General features: G+C 43.7%; 1 protein-coding gene across 2 annotated transcripts in view; it reads left to right on the forward strand.

Annotated features, from left to right (window-relative positions):
• Positions 1–448: 448 nt before the first annotated feature.
• The window catches only part of RXFP1 (relaxin family peptide receptor 1), a 288,445-nt gene continuing 266,657 nt past the window's right edge, over positions 449–22,236 (forward strand). Inside the window, exon 1 of one of the 2 annotated variants that reach the window (XM_032955172.2) lies at positions 449–5,803. Coding sequence is in view for 1 of the 2 variants with exons in the window: in XM_032955171.2 (XP_032811062.1) it covers positions 938–980 (43 nt within the window). In the remaining variant the exon portion in view is untranslated. The remainder of the gene's footprint in view (positions 5,804–22,236) is intronic. The other variant, XM_032955171.2, reaches the window with a different exon arrangement.

Genomic DNA, 22,236 nt, shown 5'->3' on the forward strand with positions numbered 1-22,236 from the left:
ACTTGATCAGCAGCAGGAGATCACTTTGACCGAAGCACGATGGGCGGTAGTTGGAACCCGTGCTGGGATTTGAACTCGGGACTCTCCGGGTGTGAGTCGAATGCTCCAAGCCACAGTGCCATGGAGGGAATCTCGTGTGTGCGTGCGCGTGCATAATAAACGTGTGTTGTATGCAGCGCATTGCTGTTGCACTGATCACGCCTCTGCCACCAGGGTGCATCTGTGGCTTAGGTCTGGCTCCGCGGCCCTTCGCCTTATCTCCCCCCTCCTTCCGCCGTCCTCCTATGTGGACCCAGCATATCTTCAAATCACCATCACATCCCGTGCACCCCACCCCCCAATACCTCCCTCCCCACTCTTTCCCAACACCTTCCACCCCCTCCACCACCATCCATTCATGTCCCCCCCCCAACACACACAGCCCCCCCCCCCATCACCCTCATGCTCTAGATGGTTTACCAGCCACACCATTCAGACTCATTCTCATGGCCCAATGAGAAGCAAAGCACAGAGCCGGCTACACAAACTCTGGCTTTCAGAACCTGTCTCGGGACACAACGTCGAAGCAGGCTGCTGCTGCTGCTGCCGCTGTCAGCGACAAACAGTGGGACACGACGAGAGGGCAAGAGTGTGTGTGTCCCCCCCCCCCCTTCCGGATGCCACCTCTTGCGTCCCATCTATCTTAAGCTGCTGTCGATGTAGTCGTGCGTTAACAGCGAGAGTGCGATTATCTCTCCGCAGAATGAGACCCGCAGAGCACTATTGCTGCGTTGAAGCACGCGCCTAGGTAGCTATCTTGCCCTGCGCGATTCCGGAACGTGGCGACGGCGTTTGTTTAACCGCCTCCCACCTGCCCCCCCCCACCCCCAACTCTCTGCTCTTACATGCGTACACGGTAGATGTACACACACGGGCAGTTGTACTCCAGACACTTCAAATGCTGCTTCTGCTTCATTTCGCAATGGGAGTACTGATATGCGGTGAGTAATCAATTATGCTTCTGTATGCAGACACACGGGCACACGTGCACACGTGGACTATTCAGGCGCGCACAAAATCACATGCATGTATGTACGCGCGCACACGTAGCATTTTGTACGTAAGCGACTGTCAGAAAGTTTTGAGAACAAGACCTCGCTAAAAGTGTCACGTTGACGTAATATAGCTCACTTTCTAAAGCTACTTTAATGCCATTATGTTGGTCTGCAGAACTATATTCAACAAGAGATGGCAGTCGTGAAGAATGATAATGGTAGTGTGTGTTATCTTAATTACATCCTATTTTCAACACTGTTTTATCGCCCCTTGTGTATAATAATTATGCGCAATAAACACATGACTATCTTAGGTTCAATATTTGTGTATTTGAAATATCTAGCTTAGCATACTGTGCTTTAATATTACCATTTTTACGCGAATGTCTTATTTGTTCAATGTGATTGCGCGTTACAGAATCCGTGTTAAAGCGTAACCGTTCGCGTGCGTTTCGGTAATAACTTGTGCACGCAATCATCCACTTCGCTTCTGGCTCCACAAGATAATAACAAAAACAGTGTGAAATGATCCGTAATTGTGTTAGGCCACGAAGTAGCGTCTACGCCAACATTGTCATTAACTTTCGGTCAATCGACAAGATTTGTCACGGTTTACAAGGGTAGTATTTATACGCGCCACGTGTATTGTGAAATATTGTTCCAAATTAAACCAAATGTTTCTTTTTTATTGAAATACTTGCGATCGGAAATGGTTCAGTAGAGGTAAATTAACCGGTGGTGATTGTGTAGACATTTATTGGACATGCCTGCCTAATAAACACCATGCGAGTAATTGGTGCTTGCCAGATCGTCGAAAGTTCTTCGTGGCTTACCAAGTCAGGGTAAGAGCTGTTAATCTACTTGTTAATCTTCATGTAAATTAAAGTGGGCGCTGTTCCATTCGTATATCTGTCAACCCCTTATCAGTGCCTACATTATTACAAACCAATTCAGACCTTATTGGTCACCCCGTGCCCCTTATAAATCTCAACGTTCATCCTACAGCCCCATCACAAGGGAGAAACAAAATTTTTTTATACAAATTGTGTTTTTTTTGCCCGTATTGAAACGGCTGTACGCCGTATGGACCTGAAAACTCAAATTCCTACAAGAATACGGGTAAACCGTATGGGTTAGGTGCTCCGGGTCTAATTTCTTTAGATTATTATAATTATGCATAATGACAAAGTGGTGATTGACGAAGGGCTGCTCAAGTATCATTTTTTAATTAAAAGCCATTACGTAATACACGTGTGTATGTCAGTGTTAATGGGGCTATATAATTTGTGCTATACGTATTGAAGAGTTTGGCTTCATACCTCATAAATATCAATAGTGTTTATATAGTGCACATTCATATTAAATGTTTGTTCAATTATATACAGGAAATCTATACAAGGGGATATAGCACTGAGCAAATGCACATGCAATTAAATAGAATAACATTGTAAGAACAATAAGAAATGCCAGTGGTATCAGGACATCATTGTATAATAGAAGCGCATGTTCGCTTTCCGCTCCCATTGTTCACGAAAATTGCAACGGTTGTGTCAATCGAGGTGTTTGCAGCTAATTTTAATTGCGGTAATTATCCACGCATTCATTAAAATGTCGCCGTTACCACGCGAAGCGTGTTAAAAGCGACTTTTACCCCACAGTAACATCGACTTCGCGGTTCCATTTATAAAAAAATAATTGATTATGCGCGGTAATACGTCATTGTACGCTGGGTATATAGAACGATGCAGAGCATTCCATTCACGGTAAAAAGGGATGTTAACCAGTTATGGACCAGCATGCATTGCATATAGGGTATTTTACAAAGAAACAATAGTCATGGAACAATGGGAGGCGATGCACGGGTTGTCGGGCTTTATCGTGCATTTTCCAAACACTCTGGGCACACTGTCATGACACTGTCAGAATTGGCTGTCATCGATGTGGCGTCACTGTACTGAATGGAATACGATAATTGATACGATAAGCACACAATAAACTTAGCCACCTGTGCATTTACAGCCAGAAGGTCTATCGCTCTGGCCAACGGGGCTCGGCTACACAACAATGCACAGAGATACTGAAATGGACACTTTCATAAAGATCGGTGGGGGTATTATTAGGTCGACAGTGTCTCGGGCACTACACTGGGAGGCACATCATGACCGTATGCGTCCTGGTGATACAGCTGCTGCTCCTGCTCTGTGTATAGTGATTCATATTCGTTTATTCACAACCCATATGCTCAAGTGATCCTGGTTCACCTTCAGTAACTGCCCGTGGTATAATAATACTCTGGTCGATATTGCCTTTGTGTCCCTCCATCGGAGATCTTAAATTGTTTAGCAAAGTTGTTATGCCCGACTTTCATTTCGTTAATATTCATCTGTCATCAGCAAATCCGAGATAATGAATGTTCTCAATCCATATTTACTGCAGTCACGAAAGCTTCAAATCAAGATTAATGGCTCCAGTTCAGTACCTTAATATATTACGAAAAAAACAATAGTGTATATTATTTTTTAAAGTGTTTATTGGCATTATTTGTGTGTACGCATGTCCATGTAATAATAGTTATCCTATCCATATACTTTTTCCTGCTACATTAAAGTGGAATTTCCACCTGGGCTCAGGTCTGAACACAGAAAGGAGCAACGGCCCAGTTTTAAGTTTCGCGTAAAGACACTCACCAACATTGAACTCGTACACATCATACAAAATAACCGCACGTAAGATTAGTATAATCAAACTCAACCGAATCGTTATAAGATATAGTGCTCTTATTTCACGCGGAGAACTTTTTTTTCCCTCCCGTGTCACTTTTATTCGAACAGAACTCCGCGTTCAACACCAAGTAACTCCGTCGCAACTCGCCCGCCTGCTCGCCTGCCTCGCTCTCTCCCTGCCTCTCCACCGCTAGCCTGCCTCTCCCTCTCACCCCGTTAGCCTCTCCGCCGCTAGCCTGCCTCTCCCTCTCACCCCGTTAGCCTCTCCACCGCTAGCCTGCCTCTCCCTCTCACCCCGTTAGCCTCTCCACCGCTAGCCTGCCTCTCCCTCTCACCCCGTTAGCCTCTCCGCCGCTAGCCTGCCTCTCCCTCTCACCCCGTTAGCCTCTCCGCCGCTAGCCTGTCTCTCCCTCTCACCCCGTTAGCCTCTCCGCCGCTAGCCTGCCTCTCCCTCTCACCCCGTTAGCCTCTCCGCCGCTAGCTTGCCTCTCCCTCTCACCCCGTTAGCCTCTCCGCCGCTAGCTTGCCTCTCCCTCTCACCCCGTTAGCCTCTCCACCGCTAGCCTGCCTCTCCCTCTCACCCCGTTAGCCTCTCCACCGCTAGCCTGCCTCTCCCTCTCACCCAGTTAGCCTCTCCACCGCTAGCCTGCCTCTCCCTCTCACCCCGTTAGCCTCTCCACCGCTAGCCTGCCTCTCCCTCTCACCCCGTTAGCCTCTCCACCGCTAGCCTGCCTCTCCCTCTCACCCCGTTAGCCTCTCCGCTGCTAGCCTATCTGCCACGCTCCGTTCGCTCTGCTCTCTCTCTCACTACACACTGGTAGCTTCCCACCGTGCACTCTGCTATCTTCTCTACTGCTAGCCTCTCGCTATGTACACTGCTAGCTTCTCCACTGCCAGCCTTCCGCTATATACTCTGAGAGCTTCTCTACTGCTAGTCTTCGCGCACTCACACTTAGGATTCCGATAGCCTCTCTACTGCTAGCCTTTATACCCTTGCCTCCAGTGGGTGTTTCGGCCATCGACGGCTGGAGAGGATGGGGTGTGGAGAGCGGGGGCCCTGGACTTCTCTTGCGTATTGCGCTTCTCTTTGCTCCAACCAACAACTTCCCCCCCCCCCGTCCCTGGCCTCACACCTTCCGTATTTATCATGCTCCTCATTAAAGGCCCTAATTAAGCTGGCGTCCTCCAGTCGCCCCTCGCACGTGGCGTCCGCTGCTATCGCCTCAATCTGCAGACTCCGATGCGCCTACACCGTGTCTGCATTTGCAGCCGGTCAGTCACCGCTGCGCGTCTGACTTAATTGGTCGTCTCTCTCTCTCTCTGGATTGCCCTCACACCGCAGCTGTTTATCCTGGCGTGAATTCACTGTCCGCGGCTCACACGTGCATGCACACCGCTTGCAAAACCCCACGCGCGTTACTCCTCTGCAGATATATTTAAAACAAAAAAAACATGACATTTAAACAAACATTGTTTGTCTTATACATGCTGAAGCGATGCACCGTATTAAAAAAAAAACGTCATCACTTCGAGAACGTTAACATGAACGTACAGATCCTAAACTCCCGTCGATTTAGATTTTTTTTTTATAAAAAAAAATCCAAAAAGCAAACAGCGTATATTTATGAAACAAAATCCTCTGAAAGCGGAGTTTTGTGCACGTCGGGGAGAGACGGTGAATAAACTGACGCGCGCTGTCGCACAAAAGAGCCCGACACAAAAGAAGTGAATCTTACGTCCTTATTATCGACACCAACGCTCTCTCGAAGTGCCAGAGGATCTCATGGATTTTGAGCGATTTGACCGCAGCCGCTGCACCTGAGGCCCGCGCGCGCGCGCGCTTGCTCGCTCGCTCTCTCTCTCTTCGTAAGGAGGCTTCAAAGGGCGTCGTGGGGAAGTGATTCGTGGGCGTACAGGTGTGGAGCACGTAACCGCGAGTTATACGCAGCGTCTTCTGTTACGACTGCAGCGTGATTGCAAAGAAGGTCTGACGCGAGCGTGAAAATTGACATCTGTGCAGTTCACGAGGAGCACGCGAATGACAAGGTCAGATGTAAATCTTAAGCATTTATTTCACCGTGACGTGAATGTTATACGCCTGCTCCGCAATGGTTAATGGGTATTGCAAAAGGGATCTGTGCACGCAATAATACATATTCAATGTGTGCTCCAGGTATAATTTAAATATTACATATTCCCGCACGTATAAATAATGTTTATCCAATTTATTTGATGCGTTGACTTTACATTTGCTGCGTTATTATTTCATAAATATTACTTTATTTCCTTTCTTACGTAAACGCTCTTATTTTTAAAGCTGGAATAAAAGGTGGTTTCCATAGTGGTTTATACAAACGTTTGAAAGGTAATTTTCATCATTTACATATTTGTCGGTATTTTCATAGTAAAAATTATCACAGCAGAAGCAGTTGTAATATGTGTGTATTATTTAATTATTATATACATGTTTAGCGTGTTTCAGTAGTTTGACGGTCATCATAAGTAATGGATATTTGAGAGCAGAGAATGTACAAAAGATGAATATCTATTTATAATGTTATTACATTTGGTGCTTGCGCTAATATTATACGCACGTACAAAAATGTTCCTGTATTTTCCTAGGCCACTCGAAAAATAGGTTGGCCTCCCAGTGGATGTTCAGTACATCAGAACAAAGTGCATTAATTCATGTATGTATATATGCTATGTTTCATGCTGTTATGGATGTATTTTTTTAACACCTATAGTCTTTCTCACACTTTCACCAGTAATCGTCATCTTTAGCCAATTTATATATTTCTAAAGTTAATAAAGAAGTCCCTTAAATAAATGTTCTTGGTTCTTTCGGTAAAGTCACGTTGAAGGGAAACAATAAAATAATACAATTGTATTGTTTTATATATATTTTATTATTTTATTGTTTCCCTTCAACGTGACTTTACCGAAAGAACCAAGAATATGAATCACTGCAGTCACGAAAGCTTTAAATCAAAATTTAAAACAAACATGCTTTTGTTTATTCTTTAATCATTGAATGCATAATAATATAATTTAGCATTACTGTTCTAGTGGTCAAAATGCAGTCATTATCTAACAGTTGTTAGGTTCAGTTTGCATCCATACAGCCACAATTCCATTGATAGCCCTATTTAGACACTTAAAATCCATTTCCTCTTACAAAAAAGTCACCCAAATTGCATCAGGCAATTTTCATCTTTTTCACACAATCTTTACAACAATAATTGTGTAGAAATGAAAGTATTCGGCAGTGCTCTCCCCTCTTTTATGATACCTTGTTGACTCCACGGCTGGGTGAATGGTGCCCAGGTTGTCGCGAGAGTGATCATGGGAAGCCCATTGTGACGGCTGTAATCACCGGCCCGCACTTACACCACCTCGCAACGCACGACCTCGATAACCGGGGAGCACTATAGGACAAGTTGTTTGTGCGTACGTAGAATGATCGGTGATCGCCGCGGCGCTCTTCCAGTTGCTGGCCAAGTGAAATGCAGCGCACAGTGTGGCGCAGAGCTGCAAGTCAATGCATTCATGTATGGCCCCATTTGCTGGTTAGAGATTCGAACCAACGCGCACACCCTGTACTTACAACCAATATGAACATCTCAAGTGATACAATATACAATATATTATGCAGAGCAATGGACAAGAAAGTGACGTTAAAAGCTTCCCGGTATAACACTTCGAACCAGTAATAAAAAAATAAATTAGATTATATTCGGAGAGCCGCAAAAATGAATGCTTTGGGGGGTATTTTTCAATGAGTACCTGCACTCATACGGTGTGAATGCTATCAAACGACGCGAATAATGAGTGATGAATCTTGCAGTGTATGAACCTGACTCTTAAATAGAACAACACAATGAACGTACCCATTTGTTGCTGCTTAGTCTAAGCTCCTCTACCTTATAACAATATGATACGCTGGATCGACTCTTTGTAGTATAGTAATGCATTACTGTGAACATGTAAATACAGATGTGGAATATAGACGCACGATGGCAGTGTATATGAATTCAATAGAAAATGCAACGCATCTAAAATATTAAAGATATACAATGTTAACATTGTGGTCGAGCACTCGACTCGCAATTGGAGGGTTGCTCGTTCAGATTTCCAATCAGTGGTCGACACATCATCCCTTTTGGGTCGATAAAATGAGTGCCACTTTTGTAGGAAATCAAGTGTCTGCTCTGTGGAAATCGTGGCCTCCGCCATAGGACTATGGAATTATAACCACTGGCTCAGAGCTACCATTTAAAATAGGCAGGGAAAAAAACACCTTCACTTTTTTTAAAATTAGACAATACTGTCCTTTGTGTACTTTTGTGTACCTAGGAAACATCAGCGAGTCTCAAGATATTCACCAGAATCTCTCTCAGAGTCATCCACAGAGGGAACTTTTAGCCTCATTAAGTCTGCACCCTCATCCATTACTGCGGGGACTTCAAAAATATCCGGACAATTATTTTTGCATAGGGAAGGTCAGTGTGTGCCAACATCAGAGCCAAGCTTGTGTGGAAATTTAGCTGTGTTTGCTAGATGGGTCCTTTCAGTAAAGTGAGGATCCAGCTGGAAAATGTGGCTCAACTTGCAATAGGAAAAATCACGAGTTCGAATCCCATTTGGGAGACAACTTAGCCGATCATCTCACCAGGGTCAATAAAAAAAACGACTAAGACTTTATAGGAAAGTCAACAGTGGTTGTGCTAAGAGATCAATATGAGTTCATGCTCAAATGACCATTGAGGTGATGCTCATCTCCTGTTTACAGCCCTGAGACAATGGTGTATATTCTACATTCCTATGACAGGGACGTGTTTATCCACCGGACAATGACTCTTGACCTCTCCACGAAGAGGCACTTATTTTAATCACCCGCAAGGGATGATGGGCTCAGTCAACCCCCAACCAATGCGGATTTGAACTATTGCAGCATTCTGATTGCGAGTCCCTTACTCTACTTCTGGGCCACTAGGCCGCCTAACGAACAACACGGGAATTTTTCATTTGAATCACCACTGGCTCAGTACCAACAGGAATGCACCTGATCGCTTTATTATCTCGGGAGCTAAGCAGGTTTGAGCCTGGGTAGCACTCGGATGAGTGCCCACCGTGTGCGAGGCACAGGCTTAATAAGCATTGTGAGCAGTGGTGGGTCGAGCAGACAAAATCAGTTTCACCCCTTCTACCTTCACCGACTCAAACGGGTGATGTATCGTCGAATACCCGACACGGCCGACAAGGCGTGGGGAGGCCCTCATCCAACTGTCTATTGACAAACACGGGCTGTACATGTACACGCACTGGGGTGTCCCAGTGGCGAGATGTTAACTGCTTCGCCTGGTATACAGGAGTTCGTGGGTTCGACCCCAGCACCTGTTTATTTGGAGTTTTTGTGTTCTCCCCGTGATTGTGTGGATTTTTATCCAGGTTCTCCGTTTTTTTCCCCTTCACATTTATAAACGTGCGTTTAGAGTATCTGGCTGCTATAAATGTCCACGTGATACGCTACTTCATTGGGCAATGATTTGTGATACTCAGGCCGCTTTTGAAAAAGAGCGATATGGTTCAGTGGGCCTTACATGCCAAAAAAAAATAGTCTATATTTTTGTTAGTTTACTGGCTGTGGGCCTGCAACAACGATGAGCGCCACCCCTCAAGTGATTGCGCAGGGAGACACCTTTGACTTTATTTGTGTAAAGTGAGCCACCGGGTATTCTGGAAAAGGAGCAACATTTAGCTCAACAGTGCTTCTCTGTATGCGAAATAATAAAATAAGTTACCACACTGCCCACACTCTTGTGGATCAATCACACAGGCTGGGCTTCCAGGTGTAACATTTCAGAAGCTTCACGAATTATATTTTTCCTTCAGCATTCATGTGGACCAAATTATTGGCGAGACACCGTGTTTATAATGTCAGTGCTCAGCGTCAATTAAAAGAGCACTATGCTTGATATTTATGCTTCCATTGGTGTTCCATTAAGTGTGTGTGATTTTAAATGGCCCTCGGCCATATATTGTTACACTAATGCACGCACGGGCCTTACACTCAATTGGCAATGCACAATAGTTTATGTATATGGAGTTGTGTGCATGCTTTGCTTCCACTTAATTTAGAAATTTCCACGCATGCCTAAGTTGCTGGTGTGGTCAGGTCTAATACAGCACAGACATAAAGTAAACGAACATGCAATTTCCTTCTTTTATGTTCAAATCACACGTGCTTTCTTTGTATGAAATAAACCTGTCAGATATGGAGCAAGTATTGGGAATTTTATAGCCATGGTATTTAAAAAAAGTGAGTAAGGAAATTGTGTCAGTAATACGCTGCATTATATGAATATCAGAATGTCCACCATCTGATGTGAAACAGAAACCTTTGAAAGTAAGGAATCCGTTTATGGAAAATGAATTAAAATCAACTGTTTAAGGTCTGTTTTCATGTAATTTAGTAGAAGTGCCTTCACATAGTTACGGTGCGTTTCGAACACAATGGGTAAAATTACACACATTTTTAAAGCATAAAGTATCAATCATGCAAGTGCACAATATATTTTGTACATTACATTTTTTTTAAACTATCATGACCATATGGCAGGTTTTTTTGGCATTTACAGATGAATGCAATGAGTGGCCATTACATTAAAGAAAATATATACCATGTTCTGAAATTTATTTTAAAATGTTTATGAATGAGGTTACTGTAAGCCATTTACCCACGTTAAGAATTTGAGATGCCAATTCTGAGATCTATAGTGGAGGATTATTCTCGAATCGAGAGTTTTATGACGTCAACACATTAAGCGACGATTTACAAGACCGTATCGTAAATTCTGATTAGATTTTTTTATCTGTCCATCGTCATCTCGGAGGTAATAAATAACGACATCACAAAAGTGCATATTCTCCTGCATATATGAAGTCGCCCTTTAAGTGGTGGTAAGGTGTTTGATAAATCTAAGATATCAACTGCCAGGTGTGGAGAAATATTCTCATAAGTTTAATGGCATGTACACATTGATAAATGATTGAGAAATATTCCATATTGAATTACAATTTCATTTTTGATCCATTCACAGCCATCTCTCGGGGTATAATGAATTATTGCACAAAGGGCATGAAGCCAGCCGGGTTGTCCAGTGATAGAGCGACTGGCTTGCAATCACAAGTTTGCGAGGTTCAAATACTGCTTGAGGATTGTCTCATTATCCCTTCGAGGTTAATAAAAATGAGTACCACTTTGTGGGAATGTCAACAGTGGTTGTCCTATGAGGAGACTTGCACCTGTTATAGGAATGCGGAATTTCCACCGCTGGCTCCGGGTTGTAAACAGGACATGAACACTGCTTCAGTAGTTATTTTATTGGGAATTCACTGTGAACCTTTTTGAGTGTATATCCTACTCCATATATTAGGGTGGTGGGTAAGTTAAGGCTAGAAATTTAGTTCTGTCTGTCCACGTTGGTGACATTGAAAATGTTTGCACCCAGCATACCACGTCTAGTATACCTCTTATTATGGCTGGAGTTGTCATGTGGTGGGGGGGGGGGGTGAGAGATAGTCTAAGGTTGTACAAAAATAATTTAACATTGAAAGTAATATATACCACTAATTATTGTTAAATACAATTCTAAATATCTTCCCGTAAAAAATGGCTCAACGCTCATTTGTTGGGCGCATTTGGGACAGCATTTAAAGTTCTACGTTCCCACGATCGAGGTCAGTTTATCTCGGGTAACCACTTCTCACAAAGTGGAACGTATTTTATTGATCCTGGGGGGAGGATGGGCTGAGCTGGTAACTGTAATTTTACTTTGCAAGCTTCCAATTCCGAGTCAAGTGCTCCAACCACAGTGTCACGCGGGCGGATGTGCCTTAAATTAACGTTCATCAATCAGCTCTAAGAATACATTAAACATGGCGGCTGCTCTGATATGTAATTAAAATCCTACGGCATGCAATTTCACTTAGAGTTGACCTATATTGATTCAAAATGATCAAAACGAGTGAAAGACTGTACTCCACAGTTTGTTTATAATTATTGGAAGCATGCACTGCGTTTGCCTGTATCTTATTTAACATTGATTAACTTCAGTTGTAACTGAATTGCATAATGTTAACTGTATTGGCAATGGAAACATGGCGCGTGCGTTGAATTTTGTTGCCTTATATAATTATTATTCGTACAAACCCACACTGATCATCGTGGTGAAGTATGGTCAGGCGACCCCTATAACTGATGCAGCATGGGGAAGTCTTTATTCAGCAGCGGATTAACCAATGGAGGCAAATTATTGTTATTTATTCCTAAATATATTTACAATTTTAAGACATACGTTTGAGTCCATCGGGTTTTTGCCTTTCCAGACACCTTATTTTCCATTCTAGAAAGGGAATAGTCCGACGAACCAAAACATATGGCACTTACTGTGTACAGTGAGGGAAAAAAAAAGTATTTGATCCCCTGCTGATTTTGTACGTTTGCCCACTGACAAAGAAATTATCAGTCTATAATTTTAATGGTAGGTTTATTTGAACAGTGAGAGACAGAATAACAATAAAAACATCCAGAAAAACGCATGTCAAAAATGTTATAAATTGATTTGCATTTTAATGAGGGAAATAAGTATTTGACTCCTCTGCAAAACATGACTTAGTACTTGATGGCAAAACCCTTGTTGGCAATCACAGAGGTCAGATGTTTCTTGTAGTTGGCCACCAGGTTTGCACACATCTCAGGAGGGATTTTGTCCCACTCCTCTTTGCAGATCTTCTCCAAGTCATTAAGGTTTCGAGGCTGACGTTTGGCAACTCGAACCTTCAGCTCCCTCCACAGATTTTCTATGGGATTAATGTCTGAAGACTGGCTAGGCCACTCCAGGACCTTAATGTGCTTCTTCTTGAGCCACTCCTTTGTTCCCTTGGCCGTGTGTTTTGGGTCATTGTCATGCTGGAATACCCATCCACGACCCATTTTCAATGCCCTGGCTGAGGGAAGGAGGTTCTCACCCAAGATTTGACTGACGGTACATGGCCCCGTCCATCGTCCCTTTGATGCGGTGAAGTTGTCCTGTCCCCTTAGCAGAAAAACACCCCCAAAGCATAATGTTTCCACCTCCATGTTTGACGGTGGGGATGGTGTTCTTGGGGTCATAGGCCGCATTCCTCCACCTCCAAACACGGCGAGTTGAGTTGATGCCAAAGAGCTCCATTTTGGTCTCATCTGACCACAGCACTTTCACCCAGTTGTCCTCTGAATCATTCAGATGTTCATTGGCAAACTTCAGATGGGCATGTATATGTGCTTTCTTGAGCAGGGGGACCTTGCGGGCACTGCAGGATTTCAGTCCTTCACGGCGTAGTGTGTTACCAATTGTTTTCTTGGTGATTATGGTCCCAGCTGCCTTGAGATCATTGACAAGATCCTCCTGTGTAGTTCTGGGCTGATTCCTCACCGTTCTCATGATCATTGCAACTCCACGAGGTGAGATCTTGCATGGAGCCCCAAGTCGAGGGAGATTGACAGTTATTTTGTGTTTCTTCCATTTGCGAATAATCACACCAACTGTTGTCACCTTCTCACCAAGCTGCTTGGCAATGGTCTTGTAGCCCATTCCATCCTTGTGTAGGTCTACAATCTTGTCCCTGATATCCTTGGAGAGCTCTTTGGTCTTGGCCATGGTGGAGAGTTTGGAATCTGATTGATTGATTGCTTCTGTGGACAGGTGCCTTTTATACAGGTAACAAGCTGAGATTAGGAGCACTCCCTTTAAGAGTGTGCTCCTTATCTCAGCTCATTACCTGTATAAAAGACACTTGGGAGCTAGAAATCTTTCTGATTGAGAGGGGGTCAAATACTTATTTCCCTCATTAAAATGCAAATCATTTTATAACATTTTTGACATGCGTTTTTCTGGATTTTTTTGTTATTCTGTCTCTCACTGTTCAAATAAACCTACCATTACAATTATAGACTGATCATTTATTTGTCAGTGGGCAAACGTACAAAATCAGCAGAGGATCAAATACTTTTTTCCCTCACTGTATGTAGAGACAAAAAACTAAATTCTGTGTATATATGCTTCTACCCTTAATGCTCTATGAAAACACCAAATGAGTTTGTTCACAGATTTTACTTTTAAAGATTAACTTGAAAAAAAACTGCACGCAATATAAGGCAATACAATAAATAACCTGCCTGCTCAGCCCATCATCCCTCCAGTACCAATAATACAATAAATAGCACTTTTGACAAACAACAGCGATTGTCCTATTGCTAAACTGGCACCTTCCTTGGGAATGTGAAATCTTAACCATTGGATCTGGGTCAGCAAATGGTCATAAACAAACACCTCGTTCTCCTTGGGGGCAAGCGGACAATTTCTCTCACTTTTTTTATATAGCTGTTCAATAATGAACGGATTAAAAAGGTGGGTGAAGTTTGGTCAGAGTGACATTTCGTGGCACGGCGTCTCATTTATGAATCGCATTTTGACTGCCGGTGTGAGAACAAAATATGTTGAACTTAGCATGAGCCTTGCGGTGTGTAGTTGTAAGAAAACTTTAAATGGAAGGTTGCTTTATCACCAGCGATTAAGCTATACACATTTTTTTGTTATTTTTGCTGTGTATAAACATTCAAATGTGTGGCGCCAGTCGTTCCGTAACATTTTGAGAGCACAACGGAGCATAAAACGATGCAGAGTATTTCCTTTCAGATTAGGAAGAGGGATTATTTTTAGTAATCACATTTTTTTTATGCATTTTATTCAACAAATATTTTTTTTACGAGCCTTTTGCCCGTCCCAGGACGGGTGTATTGCAGTAAATCTGAAACTTGCAAGCGAAAAGCAGACCGCGACGTGATATATGAATTGCATCAATTCGTGTGCATTTTATAAGTCCGCGGTGACACAGACCTATTTCTTTTTAAGGTTATAATCCCTTGTTCATCATGAAGTCCTTTTTACTTTGATGTCTCAACAGCGTTACGGAGATCACGTGACGTGAGGGTTCTGCCTTTGTAGTGAGGGTTGTAAGTTGACGCCGAGGAGGGGGGAGGAGGCGCCTCGCCCCCCCCCCCCTGTGGAGTGACGTCACCCGCTAATTATTATGAATGGGGTGGGGTGTCCATTTGGAGGACGTCACCTTATAATTATTATTAATGAGGGGGGCTGTTCGATGTGGAGTGACGTCACCTGCTCATGATTATTAATGAGGGGGACTGGTCGACGTGCAGTGACGTCACGAGCGTTGCACACAGACATTCTTGTCTCCTTATAGTAGGTAATAATAATGGAGGGCGTGTCCATTTGGAGGACGTCACCTGCTCATGATTATTAATGAGGGGAGCTGTTCGATGTGGAGTAACGTCACGAGCGTTAAGGACAGACATTGCTGGGTGATTATAGTAGGTATTCCAAGGTCGCTTGCCAAATAATTATTTATATTTCCTTTGATTTTAATTGGCAATGAATTCACATTTTGAAGTTCGTTATATTTTCTGCCGCGTATTATGATTGTTACACATTTGTAAGTAATTACACAATATTCTGTAAATGAAAAGACCGTCATACTTAACCATTCTTGAGTCATTGCATTCTTAATTGGTTTAAACTTTATTTTAATAAAAACTATATATTGTGGTCCTCTATGTGTACATATATAGGTTTTAAGGAACATTCTTTAGCTCCGTGAGACTTAATTAACGTCAACGTTAGACTAAATTACCTATTCAGAGTGTGACAGCCTCGCCAAAGGAACCAAGTCACGTAAAACTAATACGTAAATTAAGATATTAATTCACTTATAATGTTACTGTAAGGAGAGTGGAGTTGCATTGGTTAGCACACTGCTAGATATTAACTACCTCGTATACAGGAGGGTGTTGGTTTGATCCCAACCCTGACGCTTGCTGTATTATTGGAGTTTGCATGTCTCTCTCTCTTGTGAACCAATATATTTTATTAGTTCACAAAATGAACCATCTTCTTTGGTTCTTTCGGTAAAGTCACGCAGAAAGATAATAAAATAATAAAATAAAATAAGACAATAAAATTCTCACGACGTTTCGGCCACAACACAAGTAGCCTTCATCAGGTGAAAGAAGAGAACTGTCGGGACGACAGTGCTCCAATGAGCACTGTCGTCCCGACAGTTCTGTTCTTTCCAATGAGCACTGTCGTCCCGACAGTTCTGTTCTTTCACTTGATGAAGGCTACTTGTGTTGTGGCCGAAACGTCGTGAGAATTTTATTGTCTTATTTTATTTCATTTCATTATTTTATTCTCATTCTACGTGACTTTACCGAAATAACCAAAGAAGATGAATCCTTGCTGTCACGAAAGCTTTAAATCGAAAAATGAACCATGCATCAGTTGCACACAAACTCACTGTGTTCAAAGAACAAAACCAACAAAACATGGATTTCACACAAAAACATAACTCAATGAATATTTACTGCAAATCAATATGACTTTTGCTGTTGCCTTTCAGATACACGTTCAAAATGCGCGGCTTCACCTTGGCAAGTGCCACTCTCATATCATTTTCGCAACAAAGTCTGTTCCTTTTCTTAGTTTTTATGTCTACCATCCTCGAAAAAGATTGCTCGCAAAGATACGTTGTAACAAACGGTGTGAGTATCTCAAGGGCTTTCTTAGCAATAAGAGGGTATGGTACGAATTGGTGACACTAAAACGTTGAGAGCGTTGTTGTTCTGAAGAGTTGCTGTTGAAGCTGGCTCTGCTGAAGTTCAATGATTTCCTCGAGGTATTCATCGTTGACATCTGCTGTCGCAACACTAAACGTGAACCCATGCTGGATATGACTCTCTGGTGGGGAAGTATCCATCGAGAGACTTTGCGAGCTCATCTAAGTGCATGGCAATTGCTTGCTTCAGCTCCCCAGGTCCAAAAATGTCTCCAATTCCAGACACGTCTTCGATCTTACTTACACAGTCGTCCAGCAGGGGGAAGTTTGCGAAGTTATCATTCTCTGTTCGTCGTTTCCATAAAGGTAGCTTTTTTTTAAACGCCTTCAGGTTTTCTTCCACTTCGATGTTGTTGACTCCACCGCCCTGCATCTGTCGATTGAGGTGAAAATATCGGCCATGGACGCCAAAATGAGAATGAACTCAGAATTTTCGAAGCAATCTGCGTGACAATGTTGGTACTAAATTTTGATTTAAAGCTTTCGTGACTGCAGTAATTCATATTCTTAGTTTTTTCTGTAAAGTCACGTTGAAGAGAAACAACAAAATAATAAAATATATATAAACAATAAAAAAATTCTCACGACGTTTCGACCATAACTCAAACGGTCGTCTTCAGGTGTGTTGGTTCGCATAAATTTATTTTAAACGGCGCATTTATTTATTTATAAAAACGTTAGCGCCACGCGCAACAATTTGGCAGTTTGCCCAGGACTAGTCCATCTATATTCTGAAAAGAGGAGGGGGGAGACGAAATTTTTTATAATGTATGCTGTCTGAAAGCCACTGTAAGCGTGAACAATAAATTAAGACCTGAAATGGTTTATCAAATCTTTCCAATGATTGCTAAGATAGAATCCATCTTCTCGGTTGAAATTGTCTCTGTGCTTGTATATGTGGATAGCCCCATGAATGAATCTCTCATGGAAGCCAGATGGCTTACAAAGAACCTCTGTCTTGGAAAAGTCAATGGCATGTGAGCCTACTGAATTAGAACAATGATCTGCCACGGCCGAGGTGTTGGTCCTACCGTGTTTAAGGTCTGCTTTGTGTTCACGAATGCGGTCCGAGACATGGCGTTTGGTTTCTCCAATGTAACTACTACCACAGAGGCAACTTAGTTTGTAGACACCAGGGTATTGTATGTCCGGAATCACATCTTTTACAGACGGAACCAGATCACGGATTTTATGTAATGTGTTGAAACGGACCTGGATCTTGTGTTTATTCAAGATTTTGGAGATCTTTTTTGTGATCCCAGCAATGTAGGGTAAAGTGATGGTTTTGAAAGGCTCCTCAAGAGGGTTTTTCTTCATGGTTTGAGTGATAGCTTTGCGGATTGTATAGTCGGAGTAACCATTAGCCCTAAGAGCTTGGTGTACGTGCTTGAGTTCACTGCTTATGTGTTCCTGGTCGGATATGCATTGGGCTCTATGATACAGTCTTGATGAGAGAATTCTTCTGTGATGGATGGTGGTGGGAATCCGGTTTCAGATAAGCATCCGTATGGGTAGCTTTCCTGTAGACAGAGTGGCTCATTGAACCATCAGGTCTCTTTTTAATTAGGACATCCAAAAAAGGTATTTTGGATGTCCTAGGACCAACACCTTGGCCGTGGCAGATCATTGTTCTAAGTCAGTAGGCTCACATGCCATTGACTTTTCCAAGACAGAGGTTCTTTGTAAGCCATCTGGCTTCCATGAGAGATTCGTTCATGAGGCTATCCACATATACAAGCACAGAGACAATTTCAACCGAGAAGATGGATTCTATCTTAGCAATCATTGGAAAGATTTGATAAACCATTTCAGGTCTTAATTGATTGTTCACGCTTACAGTGGCTTTCAGACAGCATACATTATAAAAAATTTCGTCTCCCCCCTCCTCTTTTCAGAATATAGATGGACTAGTCCTGGGCAAACTGCCAAATCGTTGCGTGTGGCGCTAACGTTTTTTTATAAATAAATAAATGCGCCGTTTAAAAATAAATTTATGCGAACCAACACACCTGAAGACGACCGTTTGAGTTATGGTCGAAACGTCGTGAGAATTTTTTTATTGTTTTATATATATTTTATTATTTTGTTGTTTCTCTTCAACGTGACTTTACCGAAAAAAACTAAGAATATAATAATAATAATGTTGGTACTCTCGCAAAAACAGGGCTAATTCCACACGCATGGCAAAAACACGAATCAGCACCTTTCCCCGGGATAACCACCGAACGTTAGAATGGTAAATAAGTACCTCGAATTCAGAGCCCATTTCCTTACACAGCTCGTTGAAGATGCAGTGCTTCATAGCACTGTTTCGCACGTAGTTCACACATTCAACTACAATTTTTAATACTTCTGCCAGTTTTGGAGGCAAGGTTTTTGTTGCCAACTCATGCCTGTGCAGAACACAGTGCGTAACAATGATGTGTGGTGCATCGGATTTCACCAGCGCTCCAAAACCAGAGTGTTGTCCCAGCATGGCTGGAGCTCCGTCCGAACAAACTGCAGAAACCATATTCCACGAAAGATCGTTGTCTCTGAAGAAGTCATCCACGAGCTTCTTTACATGGACTGCCTTGGTTTTTGTTGTAAGAGGCTTACAAAATAAAAAAAATGTTCCTTTATTACGTCGTTTTTCATATAGCGCACGAATACAACAAGCTGGCTTAGATTGGAAACGTCGGTGGTCTCGTCGAGTTGGACGCTGAATTTTGCTGGGCTTGAAATCAGATCTGCAACTACTTGAGCCAAGATGTCATCGCTCATGTCGTCTATTCTGCTGCTGATAGTGTCATTTGAAAGAGGAATTTGGGATAACTTATCTTCAGCAGCTTTTCCCAGCATCATATTCGCCATCTTCAACGCAGCTGGTTTTATGAGTGTTTCACCAATGGTGTGTGGTTTGCCCTGCTTTGCGATCAGGTACGCAACTTTGTACAATGCTGTGAGGATCGGTTTGTCGATGGGTACAAAGGCGAGAACAGGCAGAGTAGCTCTTCACCTTGAATTCAGCGAGCGTTGTGTTCTTGTATTTCCCATCTCCATGCAGCTTTAGGAAATGTTCCTTTAGTTTTTCCGGTGCTAGACTAGAATTGCTCAACTTGGCATTGCAAATCATGCATTGAGGATGCTGACTCCCATCACGTTCCTTTATACACATGAATCCATATTGTACGTATTCGTCCAACCACTTTCTTTTTTTGCTCTACATAGTATGAAGGGATTGAAAGAATTAAAGAAAATCACAAATGACGTACAATCACAACAGCCACAAGTCGACTACTGAGCGCACCAAGTTCCTGATCACGCAATGTGGCGTGATCAGCTGCAGCCAATGATGGCCAAGCGGAGCGTGACATTACGAATAATACAAGTGGGCTGAATTTATTTTGTGTAACACATTTTTACTAAGCAACTAAATATTTGTAATCTAACACGGCAAAGAAAAATTGTGTGTTGCCAATTTTTTTGACGGCCGACAAAAACGGCCCGAGATTGCTCGTGCGAACCGGGCTATACTGTGTGTGTCTTGACCCCTGCCGAACCCCAGAGAGTGACTCAACGAACCCCTGGGGTTCGATCGAACCCAGCTTAAAAACCACTGTGCTACACTCTGGCAGTAGGGGTCGCAAAATGCCGATTTATTACTAATAAACTCCAATGATCCAATCGAAATTAGGGATTTCGATCGGATCATCATATTGCTACACTCATCATACTGCTACATCATACTGCTACATCATACTGCTACATCATACATATACCATACATAATGCTACATTATTCTTCTACATCATACATATGTAGTGAATCACTTCGGAGACACTAGTTAGGAGGCGACAATGTTTCTTCTACACTATATAACACCGTTACACACGGAACTACAATAGGCCTTTCTCTTACACACCGAATCACATGGGATAACTATAAACGGGTCAGAGCAGCCAACGTGCTGTCTGACCCACAATGTCGGAGACTGAGACAAAGACGTAGCACCTCGGGTTCACTTCACCTGCAGACAGCCCCGAGAAAAAAAGGGAAGCCCCGATCTTTGATCTTTGATCGGGGCTTCCCTTTTATCTCTCGGCGAGGGCTAGCTCCGCCCTTGGCCATGCCCCCTTCTGGAACATTCCCGAAGGTTCCAGGCTACTTTGCACGTGCCACCTGCCCGGCTCCACTCTTAACCATGCCCCCTTCAGGGATTTTGCTAAAGATTCCCGGCTAAACTTCCCGTGTCCCCTCGATCACCTTTGCCCCACATTCCTCACCCCGGCCCATCACGCACTTCACTCGAGGCCGGGGTGACTCGTCCTCATATGCCGCCAGCAGCCCGCACCACACTCCCGAGTGACCAATGTGTTGGCAGAGTGGCTTGTTTCCCCTACTCTGTCGGTAGAACTCATCAGCCTCTCTCTGCTAGCACCCAGTACTACGCACCCTAGTGGCCCACTGTGTAGTACTGCATCGTGTGCTAGCCTCTACACCCATATTTCCTCATTCTACTGTACTTAGCGCTATGCGCCGTAGTGATTCATTCTTTATCACTACATCACCCCCCCCCCCCCCCCCTTCCCTTATAAAACACAGCCATCCCGGCTGACCTCTATACTTCCTGCAGCGGGACAACCAACAGTCATCAACAACGATTCTGACACAGCAACAACGATCAACTGTCAGCTCCCTTCGCACATAAATAACAACCCTAAGCCCTCCTCGCGAGTCAACATAACAACAACCGTAAGCCCCCCTCGCGAAACAACAACAACAATGCAAAAACACAAACAAAAAAAATTAGCGATGCACTGCAATAACCCACCCCCGAACTATGTACAACATCCGATGACCACTGGCCCACCACAGCCCACGAACCCAGGAAGGACCCAGTTCAACTGGCAAACACAGCCCGGCTCGTGGCAGTGGCCACTTGCCAGGTGGTGGCGAAATAAATAGGGTGACTGGGGCGGTCATTTAAACCGCACAGTTTTGAAATTTGTCCCCGTCGCCGGGCCCCCAGGTGGAACAAGGGCAGCCTTCCCGGGGACCCCGGGGACGAGTTGAAGATGGCCTAATGGGCACGGCTCCTCCCGGACAGAAGATGAAGGAAGAGGAGAAGCGGATGTGGGCCGCTCCCTGCTCCTTGGATGGCTTTCCGAAGGCGTACCGGGTGGCTCCGTGGTCGTCAAGTGCTGGATCTCTGTGGGTGGAGGAACAAAAATCCGTTGAGGCACAACGTTGGCGGTAGTACGACTGAGCTCGCACATCAGACACCCGGCCTTGGGGCAGTGGGGATGAAACATCTTGACAAGGCAGAAAATACGGTTTCAGCCGCGATGGGTGCACATACCAACGTCTGCGACCGACCTAGATCCGAACGCATTGGGGCCTCTTGACCTCTATCACCTCGACCGGGCTCTGCCATGGTCTATACAACCTAGGGGACGTGCCCAAGGGCACCTGGGGGCAGTGCAACCATGCCCTGTCCCCAACATTCCACGGCTTCCCTGACTCCCGAAGCCCCGCCAGTTTTTCATTTTCCGCTTGTCGTTTGGCCGAATTCAAACAGAACGCCTCCCGTGCTTCAGTCAAACGTTTAAGTGTGAGGTCCATAAGTCCCGGCACAGCGATCTTTTTAGCACTCGACTCGATATTCAAAGTGGGCTGCCATGGGGGGATCACACTGTCTCCTGTACATCGAAAAGAACGGGGAGAACCCGGTAGATGCATTAGGGGCCATTCTATAGGTCACG

This window comes from Petromyzon marinus, chromosome 16, assembly GCF_048934315.1.
Source record: "Petromyzon marinus isolate PM22_M1 ecotype Great Lakes invasive population chromosome 16, UKy_Petmar_22M1.pri1.0, whole genome shotgun sequence".
Classification (NCBI taxonomy): Eukaryota; Metazoa; Chordata; class Hyperoartia; order Petromyzontiformes; family Petromyzontidae; genus Petromyzon; species Petromyzon marinus.